Genomic DNA, 22,259 nt, shown 5'->3' with positions numbered 1-22,259 from the left:
TTTCTTTCTTGGCTCTTTGGTTCGGGGACCTTAGATCCAGTTATTCTATATCAAGTTATAATCCTTGACATTACTGAATAAATTCTGAAATTATATTTTTTAACACATAGTAAAAGAGCTTTACAACAAGTCCTTTCTCACTTCTCTAGCTGCTTTTAATGTAAAATTATTTATCCTCGAAGATCACAACAAAGACTTTAAACTTGGCATTAGTTGCTTTTTTACAGATTAGAAATAGTGGCTGTTTGTTGGCATTAGAGGGCTGTCAGGCTGTCAAGATCTGCTCTCCTTAGAACAACAGATAAGTTTGTTCTTGAATTTAAAAAAGAGTTACTCCACAATGCTTGTAGATAAATGAGGGATTGTTTAAAAGTGCTTTGGATGCTTGTTCAGAACTCAGTTAGTGTTGAGAGACCTTCTTACGTTAGACTCTGTAATCACAGGTCTCAACAGGGAGCATGTAACTGTACAATGACCAGCATCTGCCACTGACTGCAGGTCACTGTGGGGGAGATTTACTACAACTGGATCACATCGAATGCAGTGCACAGGGATGGACTGGCCATAGGGACTACAGGGAGTTTCCCGGTGGGCCGATGGCTCAGTGGGCTGTTTTTTTAAAACAGAGATGCTGCTTGGAGGACTTTTTGTAATGCCCTGGCAGCGCCCCAGTGTGAAAGCACTCAGGCTTTCACACCGGGACTGCAGCAGAAGCGTTTTTGGTGGGCGTGATTTTTCGGGGGGGTGGGGGCAGCATTTTATTGAATTAAAGTGGGCCGGTCTGGATGAAGTTCAGGGCCAAATTTTTGTCCCAGTCCAGCCCTGGCAGTGCACCTGTGCATAGTAACCAATCAGCTTCTGAGTTTTATTGCCAAAGCTTAATTGAACAAGCCGAAGTTAGAAGCTGATTGGTAGTAATGCAAAGCTGCAACAAATTCTGTGTGCTCCAGTTTTAATAAATCTCCCCCACTGTGATCAATGTCTGAATGGTTAGGTATCTTTACCAGTCCAACATATCTTATTAGTAATAAAAAGAGGGTTAAATGTATACATGCCTGTCAGCCTAGTCCTCCCTTGATTCGCTAGAAAAGTAAACATTTTAAATTAACCACTTGACAACCGGGCCTATTTTGGCACTTCCTTTGGCACTCTCCTTCATGTAAAAATCAAAATTTTTTTGCTAGAAAATTAATCAGAACCTCCAAACATGATATATATTTTTTTAGCAGACACCCTAGGAAATAAAATGGTGGTCATTGCAACTTTTTTTCTCACACGGTATTTGCGCAATAATTTTTAAACACCTTTTTTAGGAAAAAAAAACAGTTTCATGAATTAAAAAATAACAAAACTGTAAAGTTAGCCCAATTTGTTTGTATAATGTGAAAGATGATGTTACTCCAAGTAAATAGATACCTAACATGTCACACTTTAAAATTGCACACACTCATGAAATGTGCTGCCAAACTTCGGTACTTAAAAATCTCCATAGGCGACGCTTTAATTTTTTTTACAGGTTACTATTTTCGAGTTACAGAGGAGGTCTAGTGCTAGAACTGTTGCACACGCTCTAACGCACGCGACGATACCTGTGGGGTTTGAATGGCGTTTACATATGTGGGCAGGACTTGCATGCGTGTTCGCTTCTGCACGAGAGCTACTGGGGACAGGGGCGTTTTAAATTTTTTTTTTTTTTTTTACTTCATTTTTTTATTTTTACACTTTTTTTTACATATTTTTTTTTGATCAATTTTATTCCTATTACAAGGAATGTAAACATCCCTTGTAATAGGAATCACTGTGACAGGTCCTCTTTATGGAGAGATGTGGGGTCAATAAGACCCCACATCTCTACTCCAGGCTTACAAGCATGAAATCGGTGAAAAAAAATCACCGATCACATGCTGACAGCCGCAATTGCGGCTTTGTTTACTTGCGGGTACTGGGCGTGACGTCATAAAGGTCACGCCCGGGCCTCCGACGGTCATAGAGATGACTGCTGACCATCTGGTCTCCGGGCCCCCGATGGCACGGGAGAGCCCAGGGAAGCACCGGATGGCGACGGGAGGGGGGGGACGTCCCCTCCCGCCGCCCATAAGAATGATCAAGCGATGGAACTGCCGCTTTGATCATTCTTATAGTGCACAGAATCGGCGGCTGAAGACGGTGATATCTGAATGATGCCTGTAGCTGCAGGCATCATTCAGATATCACCGCACAAATCCACACAAAACCGAGGCCTCCGGTTGTAAAGTGGTTAAACATAAAAATGTATATTTAAACCCTGAAAAGTCATTAACCATTAACAACTGTTTGACGTTGTAGCTAAAGTAAAGGATACATTTGCTTTCCTTTGAAATGTGATTTTTTTGTGTCTGATGTCTCTCAGCACATTGTTACATTCCAATATACAGCTGTGAACACCATTTTGCATAAGTTTTCAGAATTTATAACTTGGTAAAATGTCAAGTGCATTATCCAGTTCATTTCACAATGGCACCCAACTGGCTTCTATTTCTCAATGAAATGACATTTGATGTCACTTAGGCTAGAAGTACCATTCCATCTAATGTAATGGTTTGACAGACTGCTTGTAAGCTTTCCCTTTGTAAATAAAGCTATGCTGATGAGTCATTGAACATCAGACTGAAATTTATTATGATTTGGATTTTTTTTATTCCAGTCTTCTTACTGATTTAAGCTCATTTTCCTTGATAAAATGTTACCAACAATAACCTCTTCAATTTAAATTCTAGAATGATTCAGACCTTGTGTGTCAGTATTCCCTGTGATTTTCATAGGATCTGACTATTCCTCATGCTCTTCTATTTTTTAACCTGTACTAAGCTTATATAGCATCCATGGACATAATATGTTTCTATTAGAAGCTTCTATTGCACATTTATAAGGTTCTGCTGTATTTATATTTTCCGAATCCACAGTGCGGTGTGCAAAACTAACCATCAAAAGTGAACAAAAAAGTGCATGTGAACACAAACAAAAAAAGTGCACTTAGGTGTGTCTTTTAGCCCCTTTTGAAAAGGAAGGGCCCTTCCCTAATCCCCTCAAGATGCAAGACCCCTAACTGGGCAAGGCACACTCAGGTCCACTTAGCCAAAAGGCTTGGCAGACCCTTCAACTCATGGTTAGCCCAAGCAGACCAACGAGTAACAAACATTCCACATTAATACCATATTTATCGGTGTATAACACGCACCTTAACTTTAAGAAGGAAGTTTCAGGGAAAAAAACTTTACACAGACCCCCTGCATAGAACACGGACCCGGACCCCTTGCACAGTACACAGACCCCTGCACAGTACACAGACCCCTGCACAACACACATCCCCACACAGCCCCCTGTACAACACACAGTGCCCTTTCTTAAAGACCCCCCTGCACTCCCAGGACACAAACCAGTCTCCTGGGACGGCACTGCCAGCATACTCTATAGTTAAGAGGACTTCACACTGTCAGCCTGTCAGTCCCTTCTTGTGCACTGCTCCTCCTGTGACACTCATTGTGGATCGGGGCTTCTGGATACCTCCAGTGACGCTGGACCCGGTCATGTGACTGCTCTCCTCTCTTTTATTGACAGTCAGATGACCTCTCTCCTCCTCCAATCAAAAGCTACACATGAGGAGGAGGCGGAGCGGGAGGAGGAGGAGAGCAGCCACAATGAGTGGAGTTGGTTGAAGGATTCAGAGGCTTGGATTTGTGTTGAGAGTTACACGGGAGGAGTGGTGTATGACAGGGGGCTGACAGTGGTGTTTTTTGGACTTTGGGGTTTGCTGGCAGTGCTGTCCCAGGGCCAGGAGAGGTGGGGCGGCCAGCCTAACACCCTCCCAAGGGGTGGCACCTGGGGCAGACCGCCCGATCCCTGCCCCCTGTTGGTAAAAAAACAGATATCGGTGTATAACACCCAGGCACGGTTTGCCCTCTATTTTCAGGGTTAAAAAGTGTGTGTTATACGCTGATAAATGCGGCAATTTTGACAATTATATAAACTGGCAAGAGCAGGGGCCTTTGTTTTTTTTTATTTAGCTGCACATGGTATTTAAAGGGAAGCACAAAAATGCATATTTTTATGGTGCTTAGCTCAAATAAACTGAGAATAAGACATAATGAAGGCTGTCATCGCGGATCTCCCCACCAGAAAACGCCTGGTTGGTCACTTTGTAGCTTTCCTTTTATTCAGTTTTTAAAACTGCCCAAAATACTCCTTTTTATGGCAAATCAGTAATAATGCAATATCATAAAAAATTGTACTAAATGTACTAAACAATTATGTATCATACTACAGCAAAATAATCATTAAATTTCATCATATTCCTGTTATACAATTTATGCTAATGAAGGCATTCTGAAACATGTTGGCATATTTACCTTAAAGCGGGGGGTTCACCATAAGATATCTATATACCGTTACTTCCAGCATACTGCTGACATCAATAGTATGCTGGATTATTTATTTTTTTCCGCTGTACTTTTTTTTTCGTTCTTTTCACCCGGCTTCCGGGTTCTCGCTCCCCCGGGGAGTAGGCGTTCCTAAGACGAGGCATAGATGATTGACGTGCGGGTAAAGCGTGTCACGCCTTCTGAAAATATCCGAGATGGGACTCAGCACTTTACGGCGCCTGCGCAGTCAGCTCTACACGGCAGGCACAGGCGCCGTATAGCGCTGTAAAGAGCCGAGTCCCCGTCTGATATTTTCGGAAGGCGATGATGCGCTTTACCCACACGTCAATCGTCTCCTGGGAGGATCAACACTCACTCCCAGGAGACATTGCACAGAGCTCCCCGTCAGGGAAAAGGAGCGACACGCCCACTCCCCGCAAAGGAAGATGAATCGGAAGTGAGGCTGAAGACAGGTAAGTGTACACATTTTTTAAAAAATGACAACGCTACAAGCCTTTATTAAGGCTGGAGATAGGTTAGCTAAAAAGTTCATTTTGAGGGTGAACCTCCGCTTTAATTAATACAAAATCCCAATTCAAGAAGCAACATGTATCTAACATAGCTGAGGTAATCATCCATTCACAAATATATATATATATATATATATATATATATATATATATATATATATATATATATATATATATATATATATACTATATAACACTGTGTATAATGTAGCCTCTGATTTGCTGCCATATTATATGATGCTTTCACAATGTTTGTAATTGACACAGCACAGTTTAGGCTTATTTCATTACAAATCACTTTCAGTTTGCTGACCTAGATATCACATTCATCTGATAATACAGTCTATAGTGACCATTCAAATCACCCACAACAGCTTGTAATCTGTCATTGGCTCCTAGTATACCCTCTAATAGAATCCCTAGGGTTAATGGGATCATGTAAGCCAAAAATATCTTAGTAATCAATAGTAACTATGCCGTTCCAAACTTTCCTCTTACCGTGTACCTCCAGATCCCATCAGGTGCAGGCCCAGGAGCGGATCTCTGCTCAGCTGTTCTACTTATCAAGCAGAAAAGAATAGGCAGCATGCTGATGCCATCACTGATATAAAACCAGATTTAATATAATAAATAAAAGGTTCTCAACATATAATCTTCTATTTCACTACGTTTCACAACACAAAAGGCTCAAGCATGGAGATGATTTTATATTGGTAATGGCATCAGTGTGCAGATCCATTTCAACTTGACAAAATCAACAACGTCTTGATTATTTGAAGACTAAAATATAACAGCTTCCCCACACACACTGCCACCACCACCTTTCTCGGCAGACCTGGACATTCTCCATTCATTGGTTCCTGGGATAAGCTACACTATATGGCCGATTTTGTGAAAGCCTGAACATGACACCTATTATATAGCCAAAAGTATGTGGACATCTCTATAAATTATTGAGTCCAGGTGTTTCCAGTGAGGATACTGATATTGTTACAGCATACAAAGACATTTTATACAGTTGTGTTCTACCTTTGAATGTTCAAGCATGAATGTGCCCTTTGCACAAAGCCAGGTACACAAATAAATGGCTTGACTCATTTGGTGTGAAGGTACTAAAGGGACCTGCACTTGCCTCTGACCTTAACTCTACTATGCACCTCTAATTTGAATTATAACACTGATTGTTAGTTAGGCCTCGTATACACGACCGAGAAACTCGACGGGCGAAACACATCGAGTTCCTCGTCGAGTTCCTTGTTAGGCTTGTCGAGGAACTCGACAAGCTTGCTTTGCGTACATACAGTCAAGCCAAAATCTCCTCGTTCTCAAACGCGGTGACATACAACACATACAACGGCAGGGGAAGTTTGATTCCACTGGCTGAACTCTTGGGGCTGCTTTTGCTAATTTCATGTGTTTGCGTGTTAAATAAAAGTTTGGTAAGAGACGATTTGCACTTTTCAGTCTGTTACAGCTTTAAAAATGTGTTATCTCCATTACAAATGCTACTTTTACTCCCGTCTCATACTTTAATCTGAGCAAGCGCGGGTTTCTTAGCATACAGACATCCGAGTTTCTCGTTGAAAACCAGCCCGTCAAGATCCTCGACGAGCCAAATCAGACTCCCGTCGAGAAAATAGAGAACTTGCTCTCTATTTGGCTCGTCGAGGTTCTCGACAGTTTCCTCGACGAAAATGTACACACGATCGTTTTCCTCAGCAAATAAATATCTCCCAGCAAGGTTCTTGCTGGTTTTTGCCGAAAAACTTGGTCGTGTGTACGAGGCCTCAGTGTTACGCCTACCCCTAGCAGTGGTGGTCATGCACCTATAGCTGGCTCTGTGTTCTTCACCTATAGCAGCCACTTTTCCATAAGGCAAGCAGGCCTACCAGTGCCCCCAGGTATTATACACAATGCTATAGTGCCTGGATACCATACTGAGTCAGGTGCAAGCTCAGTACAGCAAACAGGTACTTGTGTGTTGGCACACATGCAGAGTGGTCCAATGGGAGTCCGGGTTCAGGACAGACAAAGTTCAGAGAGTAGTCAGGGTCAAATCCATCGCCAAAAGGCAGGCAGAGTTCAGAGTCCAATCCAAGGTCTAGAAAAAGAAAATCCAAACTAGCAGGCAGGGCGGGGGTCAGGCGAAGTTAAAGGCATGGGAACAAGGCAGACAAACAGGGAGCTTGAAGCATGTTTTGCAAACATTATCACACGCATAACACTAAAGCCCCATACACACTATCAGTTTTCCTGCTGGTTTTCTCTTCAGGTTTACCAAAACCATGTAGTACAAGGACCTGCCTGATTGCATTCAAATTGAAACGCTTAAGGTTTGACCTCATTTTAGATGGTTTTGGTAAACCTGAAGAGAAAACCATCAGGAAAACTGATAGTGTGTATGGGGCTTTAGGGCGTGGCAAGCTTAAAACAGATTTGGTCTCTACACAAAGGCTACATCAATCACACTGTAGGTGGACAATCAGACAGGGAAATAACAGCTCAGCCAAAACCAGGATCCTGGAATGTGACCAGCAGCTGCCATTAAACAGGAGAGTTACAAGTTCCTAACAGTCAGATCTTCTCACCCAGAAAGTTTAACCAAGTTCATATAGAAAGAATGATAAGGGGGATTATTTACTAAAGGCAAATCCACTTTGCACTACAAGTGCACTTGGAAGTGCAGTCGCTGTAATATCTGAGGGGGACATGCAAGGAAAAAAAATTGCATTTTTGCTTTGACATGATTGGGTGATAAAATCAGCAGAGATTCCCCTCATTTTAGATTTTCCCCTCAGATCTAAAGCGACTGCAATTCCAAGTGCACTTGCAGTGCACCTGTATTGCAAAGTTGATTTGCCTTTAGTAAATCAACCCCATAGTGTCTACAGATCTTTTGAATTAAAATGTATGCCCGGATCCTGAATTTATACTGCAAAATATCGGGGAGATGTGGCTCCAATCACTCTGTAAGTTTAGCCACTGCTCTGTTACCGGAGAGATAAACATGCAATGTGCAGTAGACACAGGTAAACATAATGTTGTAGCATTAAGCGCAATAAAGTTGGGTTTTCAAGGAGATACACCTGGTGCATGTTTCATTATACTTTATCATTTACCTAAAAAATGAATTGTGGAAATTAAAACATAAACTGAATGTTCTTGTTGATCTTTTATAGACTAACATTAACGTTGTCCTGTCCAATGGACTTGAAGAACTTTCCTATGGATGTACAGACATGTGCAATGCAGTTGGAGAGCTGTAAGTCTTTCATGATTTTTTTTGCAGTTAGGAGTATAAATGTCTTATCAATATTGCATATTAGGAATGATAATGTTCTTTGTTCCAATGAGGAATAGATATAGTTGAGATATAACTAGAATTTACTAGCATGTACTGCCTTTTTTATGTTTTTGGAAGTGTCTCCAAGGTGATGCTTGGCTCCATTCACAAAAGGAACCTGCATGCAATATTTAGGTTTCTGGACAAATTTTGCCTAAATATTGCATGCAATGCTGTAACTGTCAATTCACTATACTGTTGTACTGTATTCACCGCAAAACGCTTGGTAAAAACGGCATGAACAGGCGTTAAACTCAATTCACAGAAGAAAATAAATAATTAAATGCATGCAGTAATTAAAGAGGAAGCAAACGCTGATAAGTTTTAGTTACTCTTTATTCCCCTGCAAAGTAAAAACATAATGGGCTAGTATGCATCGCATACTAGTTCATTATATACCACTTACCAGTGAATCCGACTCTGTGACTGGCCAGAGTCACATGATGTCACTCCTGCCCATGCACAAATGAGCCCTTTCTTTAGTATGCATGTACCGATGACTTTGGAGCAAGTGTATATGGTAAATATCTCCTAAACTGTGCAGGTTGAGGAGATATTTCCAGTACCTACAGGTAAACCTTATTATAGGCTTACCTGTAGGTAAAAGTGGTGTGTAATGCCACGTACACACAATCGGTTCATCTGATGAAAACGGTCTGATGGACCATTTTCATCAGACAAACCGATCATGTGTGGGCCCCATGGTTTTTTTTCCCATCGGTGAAAAAATTTAGGGCCAGATTCACATATAAATGCGGCGGCGTAACGTATCGTCTATACGTTACACCGCCGCAAGTTTTCAGCTCAAGTGCCTGATTTACCAAGCACTTGCGTGTAAACTTACGGCGGTGTAACGTAAAGGCGTCCGGCGCAAGCCCGCCTAATTCAAATGGGGCGTGTACCATTTAAATTAGGTGCGCTCCCGCGCCGGACGTACTGCGCATGCTCTATTTTGAAATTCCCGCCGTGCTTCGCTGAAGTGACGTAATTTTTTAGAGCGGCGACATGCGTAACGTACATTCGTATTCCCGGACGTCTTACGCCCAAAAAAATACAATTTGAAATTCGACCCGGGAACGACGGCCATACTTTAACATGGCTCGTCTAAAGTTAAGCCATGTTAAAGCAGGCTTAACTTTGCGACGGGGAAAAATTACGAGCGACAACGTAACGAATGCGAAAACCGTCGTGGATTGCCAAAAAACCTCATTTGCATACCCGACACTGGAAAACGACGCAAACTCCATCCAGCGGCGGCCGAAGTATTGCATCCTAAGATCCGACGGTGTAAGTCAATTACACCTGTCGGATCTTATGGCTATCTATGCGTAACTGATTCTATGAATCAGCCGCATAGATACGATCAGAGATACGACGGCGTATCTCTTCTGTGAATCTGGCCCATAGAACCTGTTTTAAAAATGATCTGATGGTTAAAAAAACGATAGATAAAAACGATCGTCTGTGGGGAAATCCATTGGTTAAAAATCAACGCATGCTCAGAATCAAGTTGACGCATGCTCGGAAGCATTGAACTTCATTTTTCTCAGCACGTTGTTGTGTTTTACGTCACCACGTTCTGACACGATCGGTTTTTTAACTGATGGTGTGTAGGCAAGACTGATGAAAGTCAGCTTCATCGGATATCTGATGAAAAAATCCATCAGACCGTTTTCATCGGATGAACCGATCATGTGTACAGGGCATAAGAGTTTACAACTACTTTAACCTCCCTGGCGGTATGATTCTTTCAGAAAAAACATGCTGAAAGCGGTACCATTATTTGCAAGGAAATTTGGCGTTTTATATTGTAGGTCTGTCATTTTTAGAAATAACTCACTTAAATCTGACCAAACAAGCTTCTAATAGGCATCCCGGGTATGACATTTTTTTAAAAACAAAATTATAAATTATAATATAATAAATAATTATAAATAATTATAACAAATAATAATATAATTATAATAAAAATTATTCAATAATGTAATCAAATCAAAATCACTGACATTTGCTCAGTTGCAGAATTGTTGCTGTCATTATTTTTTTTTTTTTATGACGAATTTTCCCACAAATCGCTATCGCACAATTCTGCAAGTGATTATAATTTATTATCGCTGTTTTTTAGCTGATCTAAAACTATTTTTGACATAAAGGGACACTTTTGGTTGCTATGGACAATCTACAGTTTACAGGGAGAAAAAAAGGTTTTTATTATATAAAATGACATGCAGGACACTGGACAGACCACTAGGGACAAGGGGGGGGGTGTTTTTTTTACATACAGTACTGTAATCTATAAGATTACAGTATACTGTATGTATAGTGTTTGTTTACTTTTTTGAATTTGGCGCGGTTCTCCGTCCCCGTGCGTCGTAATGTCGCAGGGAACGGAGATCGGCGTCACACGAAGGCACTGTGTGAATCGAGCAAGGTCCTGCTCGCTCACACAGCGCGGTGGCATCGCTGGATCCAGGGACAAGGTAAGTAAAACTCCCTGTACATCCAGCGAGGCGAGCCCGAGTCTGACTCGGGGTTACCGATCCTTGCCCAAAAATCTAACCCCGAGTCAGACTCGGGAACACCGCCCAGGAGGTTAAGTAGTGTCCCAGGCATGTGATATGTGTGGAATGTGTACTGATTAAGAAAAGGGTGGCTGCCCACTCATTAACCACCAGTAAACAATATGAATGTTAAGGAACAGGCAGCTGTCACGTTCCTAAAAACTGATGAGTCAGCAGCTGTCAGCGAGGATCCCAGCTGACAGCTGAATGTAAAAAAAATGAACAATTGCTGCCCCCAGATCCATACCAGACCCTGATCCAAGCATGCAGCCTGGGAGGTCAGGAAAGGGAGGGGACGAGTGAGTGCTCACCCCCTTCTGAACCATACCAGGCCACATGCCCTCAACATTGGGTTGGTCCTTTGGGGCAGGGGGGCTTTGCCCCAACAAAGCAACCTGTCCCCATGTTGATGATTACAAGGGCCTTTTCCCCACAACCCTGGCTGGTGGCTGTGGGGGTCTCCGGGCAGGGGGTTTATCGGAATCAGGAAGCCCCCTTTACAAAAATGTGTACTATAATGAAGACAATAGACAGTTTTTGACATTTTCTTCCGTTGTAGATACATTGGCAATCACGACGCCTGCAACCACCACTGACCTGAAAAAATAAAAAAAAAGGTCCGCTCGCACTGAAGGCTCCCGCTAACTATGTTCTCCACGTCCACCCCACTCCTCCATCCATAGAAGCTTTACTATAGCTTCCATAAATTAAAGAGGCCTATGAATGGAAAGGGTGGAACTTTCATTTATCTGTCCATCTTACATTCATAGATTGTTTTTCATTCATTTCACCTTTAGTACAGCTTCTATAAACAGAAGAGAGAGGCAGAAAGGCAGAAAGGGCAGGCATAGTCGACAATCTTGACGAGTGCCTGTGACTGGCTCTTGGCTCTGTGGCCCAAAACAGAAAATTACCGGCAACGCTCAAGGCTCCTCCAGGTCCTCATGTATGACAAACCGCTGGGAGTGCAGACAAGAACGGAGCTCATCCCAGCTCCAGGCATCTAGTGAAAAATAAGAAAGTCCTTGAAGTCGCACATCTCTGCAAATTGCTGTGCAAGAGTCTATGAAAGCCCCAGCCTGGGCTACAACCAGGCCACATCCTCAACATGTTTCCATCCTGACACATGACCCCCGTGACTCTAGGGGCTTAGCGAAATGGCTGAGGCTGTCATACACTGGTCATTTGGCTCTATTAACATCCATGGCAACAGAAAATAATGGCTGCAAGGGTAGGGGGGAGATCAGAGGGAGAATAAATCCAGAGCCAGTAGCATAAGGGGCAGTTTAGTTTATAAACAAAGCCCCACGTGCTGATTAAAACATTTTTACTAAACATAGGCCTTAAACTAAAAAATATTATTGGTGGTTGTGACTGAAGACAATTTTAGTTATTTTTTTTTATGTTTTTAACCTTTGATTAACATTTTTTTTTTGATCACACAATAAAGGTTTAGGATAATTAATAGATGTTGCTCCTGTATATATATATATATATATATATATATATATATATATATATATATATATATATATATATATATATATATATATATATATAGGCCGGGATTCAGAAAGGACTTACGACGACGTATCTCCAGATTCGTTCGGCCATGCATTTACATGGGGTCACGGTTAATTATAATACAACACGCCCACTGCCTAGCTACTTTGAATTAGGCGGGCTTACGCCGGCCCATTTACGTTACGCCGGGGTACATATGGGAGCAAGTGCTTTGTGAATACAGTACTTGCCTCTCAATGTTACGACGGCGTAGCGCATATGAGATGCGCTAAGCCAATCCGATCTCTCTGAATCCCAGCCATACTGTATATACATATCATTTTTGTATATGATTGATAATCTAAGCTTTCTGAGTACTTACGCTTTGCTATGATTACTTTTGAAGTCTGAGTATCTAAACTATGTATGGTTGTTAATTTGTTAATTTTTGTGACCACACTGACAGTTGAAGATTTTTTCTATGTGACTTGAATTACTTCTTGTTTATTATTAGTTTGTTTATGTCTATTTTTATAATCTGGGGTTATCTGCAATAAACCTTCAGAATCAATACACTGTTTAGTTATTAAACCAGATTTGTTAAACTGCATAGTTAAAAACTGCCATGACAATCAGTTAAACAGATTTAAAAAAAGCTCATACAAGTCTTCTCTATCAGTAAGTAAGATCAATACGTGTCTCATGTGGAAAAGTTGAGTTGTGATTTATCTGCATCCATTGAGAGAATCGGTGTTGCCATAGTAACCAGACCATACAGGAACTGCAATATACAAATTAAGAAATTCCGCTCTAATCATTAACTTTTAGGTAATTCAGCCATAGACACCAGACTGATCTGCTTTCTGCAGCACAATCATTACAAGATGCCATTTTCTTTATAGCATTTCATCATACCAGATAAAACCTGGAACAAATTAAACATCAGCTTTAATGAATGTATTTAAAAGACCAACATTTCCTTTACTCATTCCCATGCTGTTGCTTTGGTATCATCGCATCCTAATGAGAAGTAGGGATGAGCCGAACACCCCCCCCGTTCGGTTCGCACCAGAACCTTCGAACGGACCGAACGTTTGCGCAAACATTTAGAAACCCCATTGATGTCTATGGGACTCGAACGTTCGAATTCAAAAGTGCTCATTTTAAAGCCTAATACAAGTTATTGTCGTAAAACGTCTTTGAGAACTCGGGTCTTGCCCCAGGAAACATGTATCAATGGAAAAAAAGTTTTAAAAACGGTCGTTTTTTTTTAGGACTCCTGAAAAAACGTCCGTTTTTAAAACTTTTTTCCATTGATACATGTTCCCTCAGGCAAGACCAGGGTTCTCAAAGACGTTTTCAAAGGCATACAATATGCACCAAGCAAGTACAATATTTAAAGGAATTTTAATTTTTTTTTTCTTTTTCCCATTTAAAGTTTTATTTTATTGATGCAGAAGTAAAATCATACAAAGTATAGCATGAAGCACTCAGTACATACCATTCAAGAAAAAAAAAAAAAAAAAAAAAAAAGGGAAACAGCGATCAATAAATAATTAAGATACAGTCCAAATTTCAATGTACATCTTAAGTTAATCTAGCATCATGAAGAGAGAGTAATAAAAATATAAATTAATGTCTCCGTAGGAGATCTCCTACCCATCTATGTGTAGCCAGAGTTGAAGAGGGACGAGGATCCAAAACAACGCTTTTCGTACAGAGTCTCAACCGACACCCCGTAAAGGGAGCATACTGTGTCGGGTAAAAGGATAGCAAAATTTAATAACAATGAGAGACTTTTGTGACCCTAAATAACCTCGGACCCCGCCCAAAATGTTGAGAGGAACTCTAGACCTCCTGACGTATCCTAAGGGATGTGTGAGTAGTAGGACCTCCCACTCCCCAACCAAACTCTCCCCCTCCCCCAGGGTGTTCCCCCGAAAGTGTCGTCTATTAAAAGACTAGTATAATAACTAAAACAATCATCTCGAAGCGTGTCTTGTACTAAAGGTATCATGACCGTAGGAGAAGGAAAGGAAGAAAGGAAGAAAGAGAAGAAAAAAAAAAAAAAAAAGGGAAAGAACCAATAAGAGAAGAGTTGATTGCCAGTAGTCCAATTAAGTACCTGAGGGGGTCAGAACCTGACCCGGCGATAGGGAGACGCCCACATGTCTGGCCCAAGGTTCCCATATGGCCTCAAAACTATCCCTGGTATTGGAGATAGAGCTGACCATTTTTTCCTGCGTCATGATCCATGAAATCTTCCCCTTAGCTGCTAAGAACGAGACCCTAGGTTGCTTCCAGGCTGCCGCTAGAGTGGTTTTAGCTCCTATGAGCATGAAAGCTATCAGTTTTTGTATGGGTTTGGAGACTCGAGGAATTTCGGAACCTAGCAGAGCGATGTGCGGGGATTTCTCCACCTGTACTCCCGTAACTTTTCTGATAAGGCAAAAGATTCTGTTCCAGAATCCCCTGATTCTGGGGCACTCCCACCAAACGTGTAGCATCGTGCCATGCGTTTGACAGTTGCGAAAGCATAATGGGGAAGACGTAGGAAACATCGCAGCCAATCTACTGGGTACCAGGTACCACCGCATCAGAACCTTTATGTTAGCTTCAGCTAAGGAAGTATTCACTAGACCTTTGCCGGGCTCTTTCCGATAGCGGTAAATCAAGTGTCCTCACACAATGCTCCAGTGAAAGTGGGCCCGTGGCTGTCAAAAAGTCGCCTATTCTATAGATCCCTTTGTCCAGCCACCATTGGAAAGCTGAAATGTCCATCCCTATAGGAAACTGTGGGTTGAGAAAGATCCGTGTCAAAGGCTTAGTCTCCGAGACTAAAGAAGGAAGGTGTCTCAGGCCATCCCAGAGTCTAAAAGATTGCGACAATGTAGGGGACAGTATCGAAGGTCTAGATTTTTGTGATGACCAAAAAAGGCTCTCTATTGAGAGGCTAGGGATCGCAAAACCTTCCATATCTATCCACTCTGGTTTTTCACATTCCGCAAAAATAGCAGAAAATTGTGCTAGTCTGGCTGCTTGGTAGTATTTAAACAGATTTGGTAGTCCAAGACCTCCTTGTGTTCTGAGCCCATAAAGGACATTTTGTGCCACTCTATAACCTTTGCCCTCCCAAATGAATTTCAGAATTTTACTCTGTAGTGAACGTAGTTGGTCTTTTTTAACCGCTATTGGTAGAGATCTGAACAAGTAGAGTAACCTTGGTAGGAGGGTCATGACTGCATTAACCCTACCTGTCCACGAAAGTTTGTGTCGAGCCCACGTCTGTAAGTCTAGCTCTAGTTTCCGAAATATAGGTGGATAATTAGCCTGGTAGAGATGTTCAATTTTGGTTGTAAGGTTTATGCCTAAGTAACGAATGGATGATTCGGCCCACTGGAACTCATAATAGGGTTTCAAGTGATTGATCACCGAGGGGAGGGTGGAAATGTTTAAGGCTTGAGATTTATTCCAATTCACCCGCAAACCCGAAATTTTCCCGAAGGACTCCAATAAGTTGCAAAGAATTGGAAGAGAGGTGGTCGGTGAAGAGATATACAGAAGAAGGTCGTCTGCAAAGAGAGCGCATTTATGGATTTGGGAGCCGCAAGATACCCCCCTAATATCCGGATCCGACCTGATCGCAATAGCAAGTGTCTCAATCGCTATTGCGAAAATCAAGGGGGACAATGGACAGCCCTGTCTAGTACCTCTAGCAATACTAATGGAGCTCGAAAAAAAAACCTGTAATTTGACCCGTGCACTGGGTTCAGAGTATAAAGATTTCAACAACCCCCGGAATTGTTCTCCAAAACCCCAGCGTCGCAGAGTCTCAAAGAGGTAATCCCACGTTATAGAGTCGAACGCCTTTCGTAGGTCTAAAGAAAGGAGGAGTCCTTCCTGCCGCGGGTTCCCATCCCAGCCCGACTGAAGCAGAGAAATAATATCGATTGCTCGCCTCACCTGGTCAGGGCCCTGTCTACCAGGGACAAATCCAACCTGATCCCTATGAATATATATTTTTATAAATGAATTTAACCTGTTGGCTAGTATCTTGGTCAATATTTTTAAGTCGTTATTGATTAGTGATATAGGTCTGTAATTTTCAACGAGCTCCGAGTCCTTATCTGGTTTGGGGATGACTGAGATAAACGCCTCATTTAAATTTGGGTGCATGGTACCGCCCTCCCTCCCCCGTTTTGAATTAAAAAATTTAGTGAGGTGAGGGGCCAAGGTTTCGCAGAAAGTCTTGTAATATGGGACTGAGAAACCATCTGGTCCAGGGGCCGAACCATCCTTAAGTCCCTTAATAACCTCTATAGTTTCTTCTATGGAGATCGGTGCCTCCATCAAGTCTACATGACTCTCCTGTAGGTTCGGGATCACTAACCGGTCCAAAAAGGAATTAATCTCGGAATGTCCGGCCATCCCTGACCCTCGATAAAGGGAGGTATAGAAGGTTTCAAATTCTTGCAGTATGCGTTTGGGGTTAAGGGTTGTTGTCCCGTCCCTGGTCTTAATCTTGGGTAGAGCGAACGAACGAAACCTCGGCGAGAGCTTGGTGGCTAGCATCGTGTTCATTTTGTTCCTATATAAGTAAAATCTAGCACTGGACCAATTTAGCGATCGTTCCGCCCTAACTGTCAAAGCAAAATTTAAAGCTAGTCGAGCGGCATCGAGCTGCGAGGCCTGAACCGTCGTCTGATCCTTCTTATGTTGTCTGCGCAGGGTTAAAAAGTCTTTCTCAAGCTTCATCACCTCCGCAGACTTTTCCTTCTTTTTTTTAGAGGCTATCTGTATGATCCTGCCACGAATGGTAGCTTTGTGAGCTGCCCACAATATCTCGGCCGAGGTCCCCTCAACGCTATTAAGTACAAAATATTCCCTGATGGCCCCATCAATCTCTGAAACCACAATAGGGTCGTGTAGTAAAGTTTCGTTTAATTTCCAGTGTGAATTGTGAGAATCTGAGTTTCGAGTTTGTAGCGAGCAAATCACCATGGAGTGGTCCGATAGAGCTGTGTCCGTTATGTTAGCTTTCATGACCATGGGAATATGTCTAGCAGATATGAATATATGGTCAATCCTAGAGTACGATCGATGCGGATGAGAATAGTGGGAGTAGTCCTTTTTGTTTGGATTGAGTTCCCTCCAAATGTCTACCAGGTTATGCTGATATATCAGTTTTGCTATGTGTGAGCTAGCTCTGGTTGGGCGTGTCAATGCTGTAGCTATAGGTCTGGATTTGTCCAAGCTTAGGTCGAATGCAATGTTGGAGTCTCCTCCACACACTATCATTCCCTCCAAGAGAGGAACTAAGGTATCAAACATAGTTTTAAAAAATTCGGTCTGTCCTCTGTTGGGAGCATAGTATGAAATAAATGACACTAGAAGTCCATCCAATTCCCCCTTAACCAACAAGAATCTACCATTAGGATCTCTGTGAATCAGGAGCGGGTTAAATTTGCAAGATTTCGCAAAAAGGATAGCCACCCCTCTCGTTTTATCCTCGGCATTAGCCAGAAAAAATTGTGGATATTGCGCATGGAGAAAGGAGGGTGTGTAAGTGGTCGGAAAATGTGTCTCTTGTAATAAGATAACTGACATCCTCCGGGAATGGTAGGACTGAAACACCTTCCTTCTCTTGACGGGCGAATTCAAGCCCTGAACATTGTGTGAGGCAACTCTAACCAGGTTCGGCAAAGTCAAGTTATGTGGTGAGGTCATTGGGGGAATAAAGTGGGTGCAATTTGGAACTTACCCCATCGACATGGAGGCATGGGAGACAGCAGAGCGAGACAAGACCGGAGCCGAGGCCTGGAACACTATATGTAAGATGACACATGCACGAACTGGCAATCAAGGAAAAAAGGTTAGTAAGAAGAAAAATAAAAGAACAAACAAAAGTAGAAATAATACATTGTAAAATATGAAGTATGTCTTCACAACGAACATGGAGGGGAGATAGATCCCATCCACCTTCGTCAGACAAAACAGTAACGTAGCCCTTAACTCGGGCTACAGGACCAAACCCCGACAGCGACATAGTCCCCGTCCAGGTATGATCTGAGGCGCAAGGCAACTGCCTCAGCCCCTATCAACCCTTTAGAGTCAACAAGAAAACAGTAGCTTATCATATAACACTCTAAATATATACTATCACGGCTCAACAGTAAAATGTACGGATCACGGTCAGTGCAAAGAACATGTAACTAGAAAACAAAACAGTCTCCAAAACAGGAAAAAAAGAAAATCTTTCCCCTTTCCCTTCTTTCCCTTTCCGGGTATTTCATGGGTCCCCAGCCACGGATAGAGAACCCAGATACACTATACCTAACAGGTATAATATCCTCCGTTAAAAGCACCAAGCGGAAGAAAATTTCCAGAACAGCGGGCGAGACCGCTATGATGATTAGTTCAAGTCTTTGTGGTGTCTTTGGTGCGTCTGCTTTTGCTTGTGTGCCAAGTGGGGGATAAAGGACTTGCCGGGGTGGATCGTTTGGAAGGACCTGGTGGAAGGTTTGACGTGTCCATTGCTGAGTCCAGTGAGATCAGTTTTAAGGCTAGCAAAATTTTTTCTCCTTCAGATAGCGTGGTAAAGGCGTGAGTTTTACCCTTGAAGGCAAATTTTAAGGCAAACGGAAATCCCCACCAATATTTGATGTCCTTTTGGGACAAAATCAGCAATAAAGGTTTCAGCGATCTGCGTTTTTGTATAGTAGCTGCAGAAATGTCAGCAAAGATTTGAATATCCTGACCCAGAAAGGATATGCGGGGTTGCTGACGGGATGCCCTCATGACCTCCTCCTTTACTGAGAAGTAATGGGGTTTTACTATAATATCTCTGGGAGATCCATCCTTTCTCAGGGGGCCCAGAGACCTATGGGCCCTGTCCAGCTCCAGCTTGTGGGGTGCAATAGCGGGGATCATGCTTTTGATGAGGTCCTGGATAGCTTTGGGGATGTCTGTAACGGATTCAGGGAGACCCCTCACCCTAAAATTGTCCCTTCTGGAACGATTTTCGAGGTCGTCGATTCTAGTGAGGGCCACGTCTAGTTGTTCCTGAAGTGATTGTATTTGGTCAGTGTTCTGGTTGGTTCTGGATATAGTGATGTCCAATTTATTTTCTATGATCTCCATCCTGGAGCCCAGATTCTGGAAGTCAGCATGTATTTCCTTAGTAATGTTAACTGCTGTTTGGGCTAACCCACGTTCAAGTAGTTCAGAGAACTTCAAAAAGAGCTCCCCTGCATTCTGAGGTATTTCTGATTCTGAGTGACCAGCAGCCATAGAGGCTGGTGAGGCCTGTATTACACCTTGTGCCTGGCCCTTGTAATGTAGCAGTGTGGAGTCTGACTGGGGGCCCAAGGCAGCTGCTGAGGGAGCTAGGGAACCTGGAGAGCCTTGGGCCAGCAAAGGAGGGAAATTTAAAGTGGCTGGAGCGATCACTTGCCTCAGGTCAGCGTTTCCCCCTGCGTGAGGTAGTTGTTGCTGAGGCGCGGCCGCCATCTTGGAATCGGCCTGTATCTCTAGCGCCGTGTAACTCGCCTCCAGGCCCCTCCGGACCGCTCCGCTATACATGGGGGGCTCGACCGAGCGTTCCCCAATCTAATCCGACCCTCCGGGGTCTTGGCACCGCCGTGAAACCGGTGCTAGGGCTGGCGTGGGGCTGAGGCAGAGCGGAGCTCCTAGCTTACGCGGCCATCTTGGACGCCTCCGCGCATGCGCCTGTCTTAATTTTTTTTTTATTTATTTTTTTAAGGCATCATTAAAATCACTGCTCCTGCATCAGGAGCAGTGATTTTAATGATGCTTAAAAAAAATATATATATATAGCTGAGTGTCTATAGTATGCCTGTGATAATGTCTTTAAATAGTACAATCACCTTTCTGCCAGTAAATTAGGAAGAACTGATCTAGCTAAACTATACAGTGTATAAATATATATACAACACCTGGGATGTATATATATCCTCTACACACTGTAACATTAACTGACTAGCCTGCCTGCCTGCCTGCTCTATCTACCTGCAAAAATGACCCTCTCTCTGTCTCTCTCTGTTCTCTGTTAACTGCCGCGACACACTACACAAGCAGGCAGCCTTTTATAGTGTGGGGCGTGTACTAAACCCCCTGAGCCATAATTGGCCAAAGGCTTTGGGCAATTATGGCTCTCCGTTTTTTGTGCGCTGTGATTAGCCAAGCATGCGGGTCATAGTGCATGGTTGACCAATCATCAGCCAGCGATGCCGCAGTGAATTATGGTCTGTGAAACGTAACTCGAATTTGGCGCGAACGGTCCGTTTTGTTCGTATTTCGACGTACGATCGAACATATGATGTTCAAGTCGAACATGAGTTCGACTCGAATACGGAGCTCATCCCTAATGAGAAGTCTTTTAATTTATTAGTAGCGTATGAACATTTAAAAAAATACTTTAAATATATATTTTTTAATAATGTTATATTGTATGTAAAACAACTTTTGAAAAGCCTAGTCTACAAATCTACAAATGTTATCAATAACTGTAGCAAAATAATCAGTAGATGGTTTTATTACCATACAACATGTCATATTTTGTATTCGCTGTATCCAACATGGAAGGTTAAAACTATGCTTGATGGTGATAAAGTTCCCATAATCCAATGAAGATAGCTATAGTAAGTCAAAGACAAATCCATATATCAACATAAAAGGTGTATTTTTTTTCTCAATTGGGGCAAAAGAGATGGCTCAGTAGCCTAGGGAACAAACGGAATCATTTGCAGATTACTGTTTTATTGGCATGGCTTGATATAGCACCTATGGCAAAAGCTCTGATGCCTGAAACAAACATAAAACACTTTCCATTACTACAGACTCACAGTGGAATTTCCTTCTTAATGGCATTTGCATAAATATGTACTACACTTCTGAAATCTTATTGGTTGGTGTGGTGTGGTCTATTCCACATCACCTTTCATATCCTTCTTAGTACTGTGTATTATTGGTTAGCACTGTGGTCACGGGCGTCCGCTCCATAGGGCAAGGGGGGTCAATTGCCCCCCCCTGGAAGTCAGAGTGGACTGCACTTTTCAGGCTCCACATGGATGCATATCACACACACACCATATCTTATTAAAAATTATTATTTTTAATAATGTGGAATACTTTCTATGTAGAACCTGAAAAGTCCCAGACATTGTCATGAGTATAAAGCCACATACAGAATACAGCCCACCTCCGGGAAAGGTAAAAATCCACCCTTGCACTGCTGGGGGGAAATTACTACTTTTACTTCTATGTTTCCATGTTCCAGCCAGCCGCACTGCTCTCCTCCTCAACCCAAAGCCTCAGCATCATTGCATACCATACAGGAACATTAACCCTGTATGGTAAAATGAGGATAATTTAGTGCTGCCACAGCCTGTCACAACATTCACAGAAGCTGCAGGGGACCAGTCACAGAGATTGAGGAAATCAGGAAAAGTTCGGTACACAGAGAGTATATTTATTCCAATTTACTATGTTTATTATGCCTCAGAGAAAGGAACTGGAGAATTCACACTCAGTCCCTTTCTATTTTTTAAAAGTGAGCTATCAGGGGTCTGTTTAGTCCCCTGATATTTCACCAAAGTCCCCCAACAAGACTGTTAAAAAATGTAAAAATAAATACATTTGTAAAAAAATAATTAAAATAAAAAAACGACTGACACCATCCACTGCCCTTCTAACACTGCTCACTGCCCTACTGACACCATCCATCCTATTCGGCTGCTAGAGGGGGGGGTTTAAACCCCAGCTAGCGGTCGAAGACAGGGTTAAATGTGACTGTGTATTGCCGCTGCCGAAGCGCCCCCCCCCCTGAAAATATTACAGCGGACGCCCATGACTGTGGCCATAAGGTCATGGGTTACATCTCCACCAGGGACAATGTCTTTATATA

General features: G+C 42.5%; 1 protein-coding gene across 4 annotated transcripts in view; it reads left to right on the top strand.

Annotated features, from left to right (window-relative positions):
* GLRA2 (glycine receptor alpha 2) overlaps positions 1 to 22,259 on the top strand; it is a 223,820-nt gene that overhangs the window by 66,866 nt on the left and 134,695 nt on the right. For all 4 annotated transcript variants that reach the window (XM_040338681.1, XM_040338679.1, XM_040338678.1 and 1 more), the window contains one exon: positions 8,107 to 8,189. In XM_040338681.1, coding sequence (XP_040194615.1) covers positions 8,107 to 8,189 — 83 coding nt within the window. The remainder of the gene's footprint in view (positions 1 to 8,106; positions 8,190 to 22,259) is intronic.

The sequence above is a fragment of the Rana temporaria genome, chromosome 2 (genome assembly GCF_905171775.1).
Source record: "Rana temporaria chromosome 2, aRanTem1.1, whole genome shotgun sequence".
Taxonomy (NCBI): Eukaryota; Metazoa; Chordata; class Amphibia; order Anura; family Ranidae; genus Rana; species Rana temporaria.
Note: the sequence above shows the minus strand (reverse complement) of the source record. Positions and strands in the feature narration are given on the sequence as shown.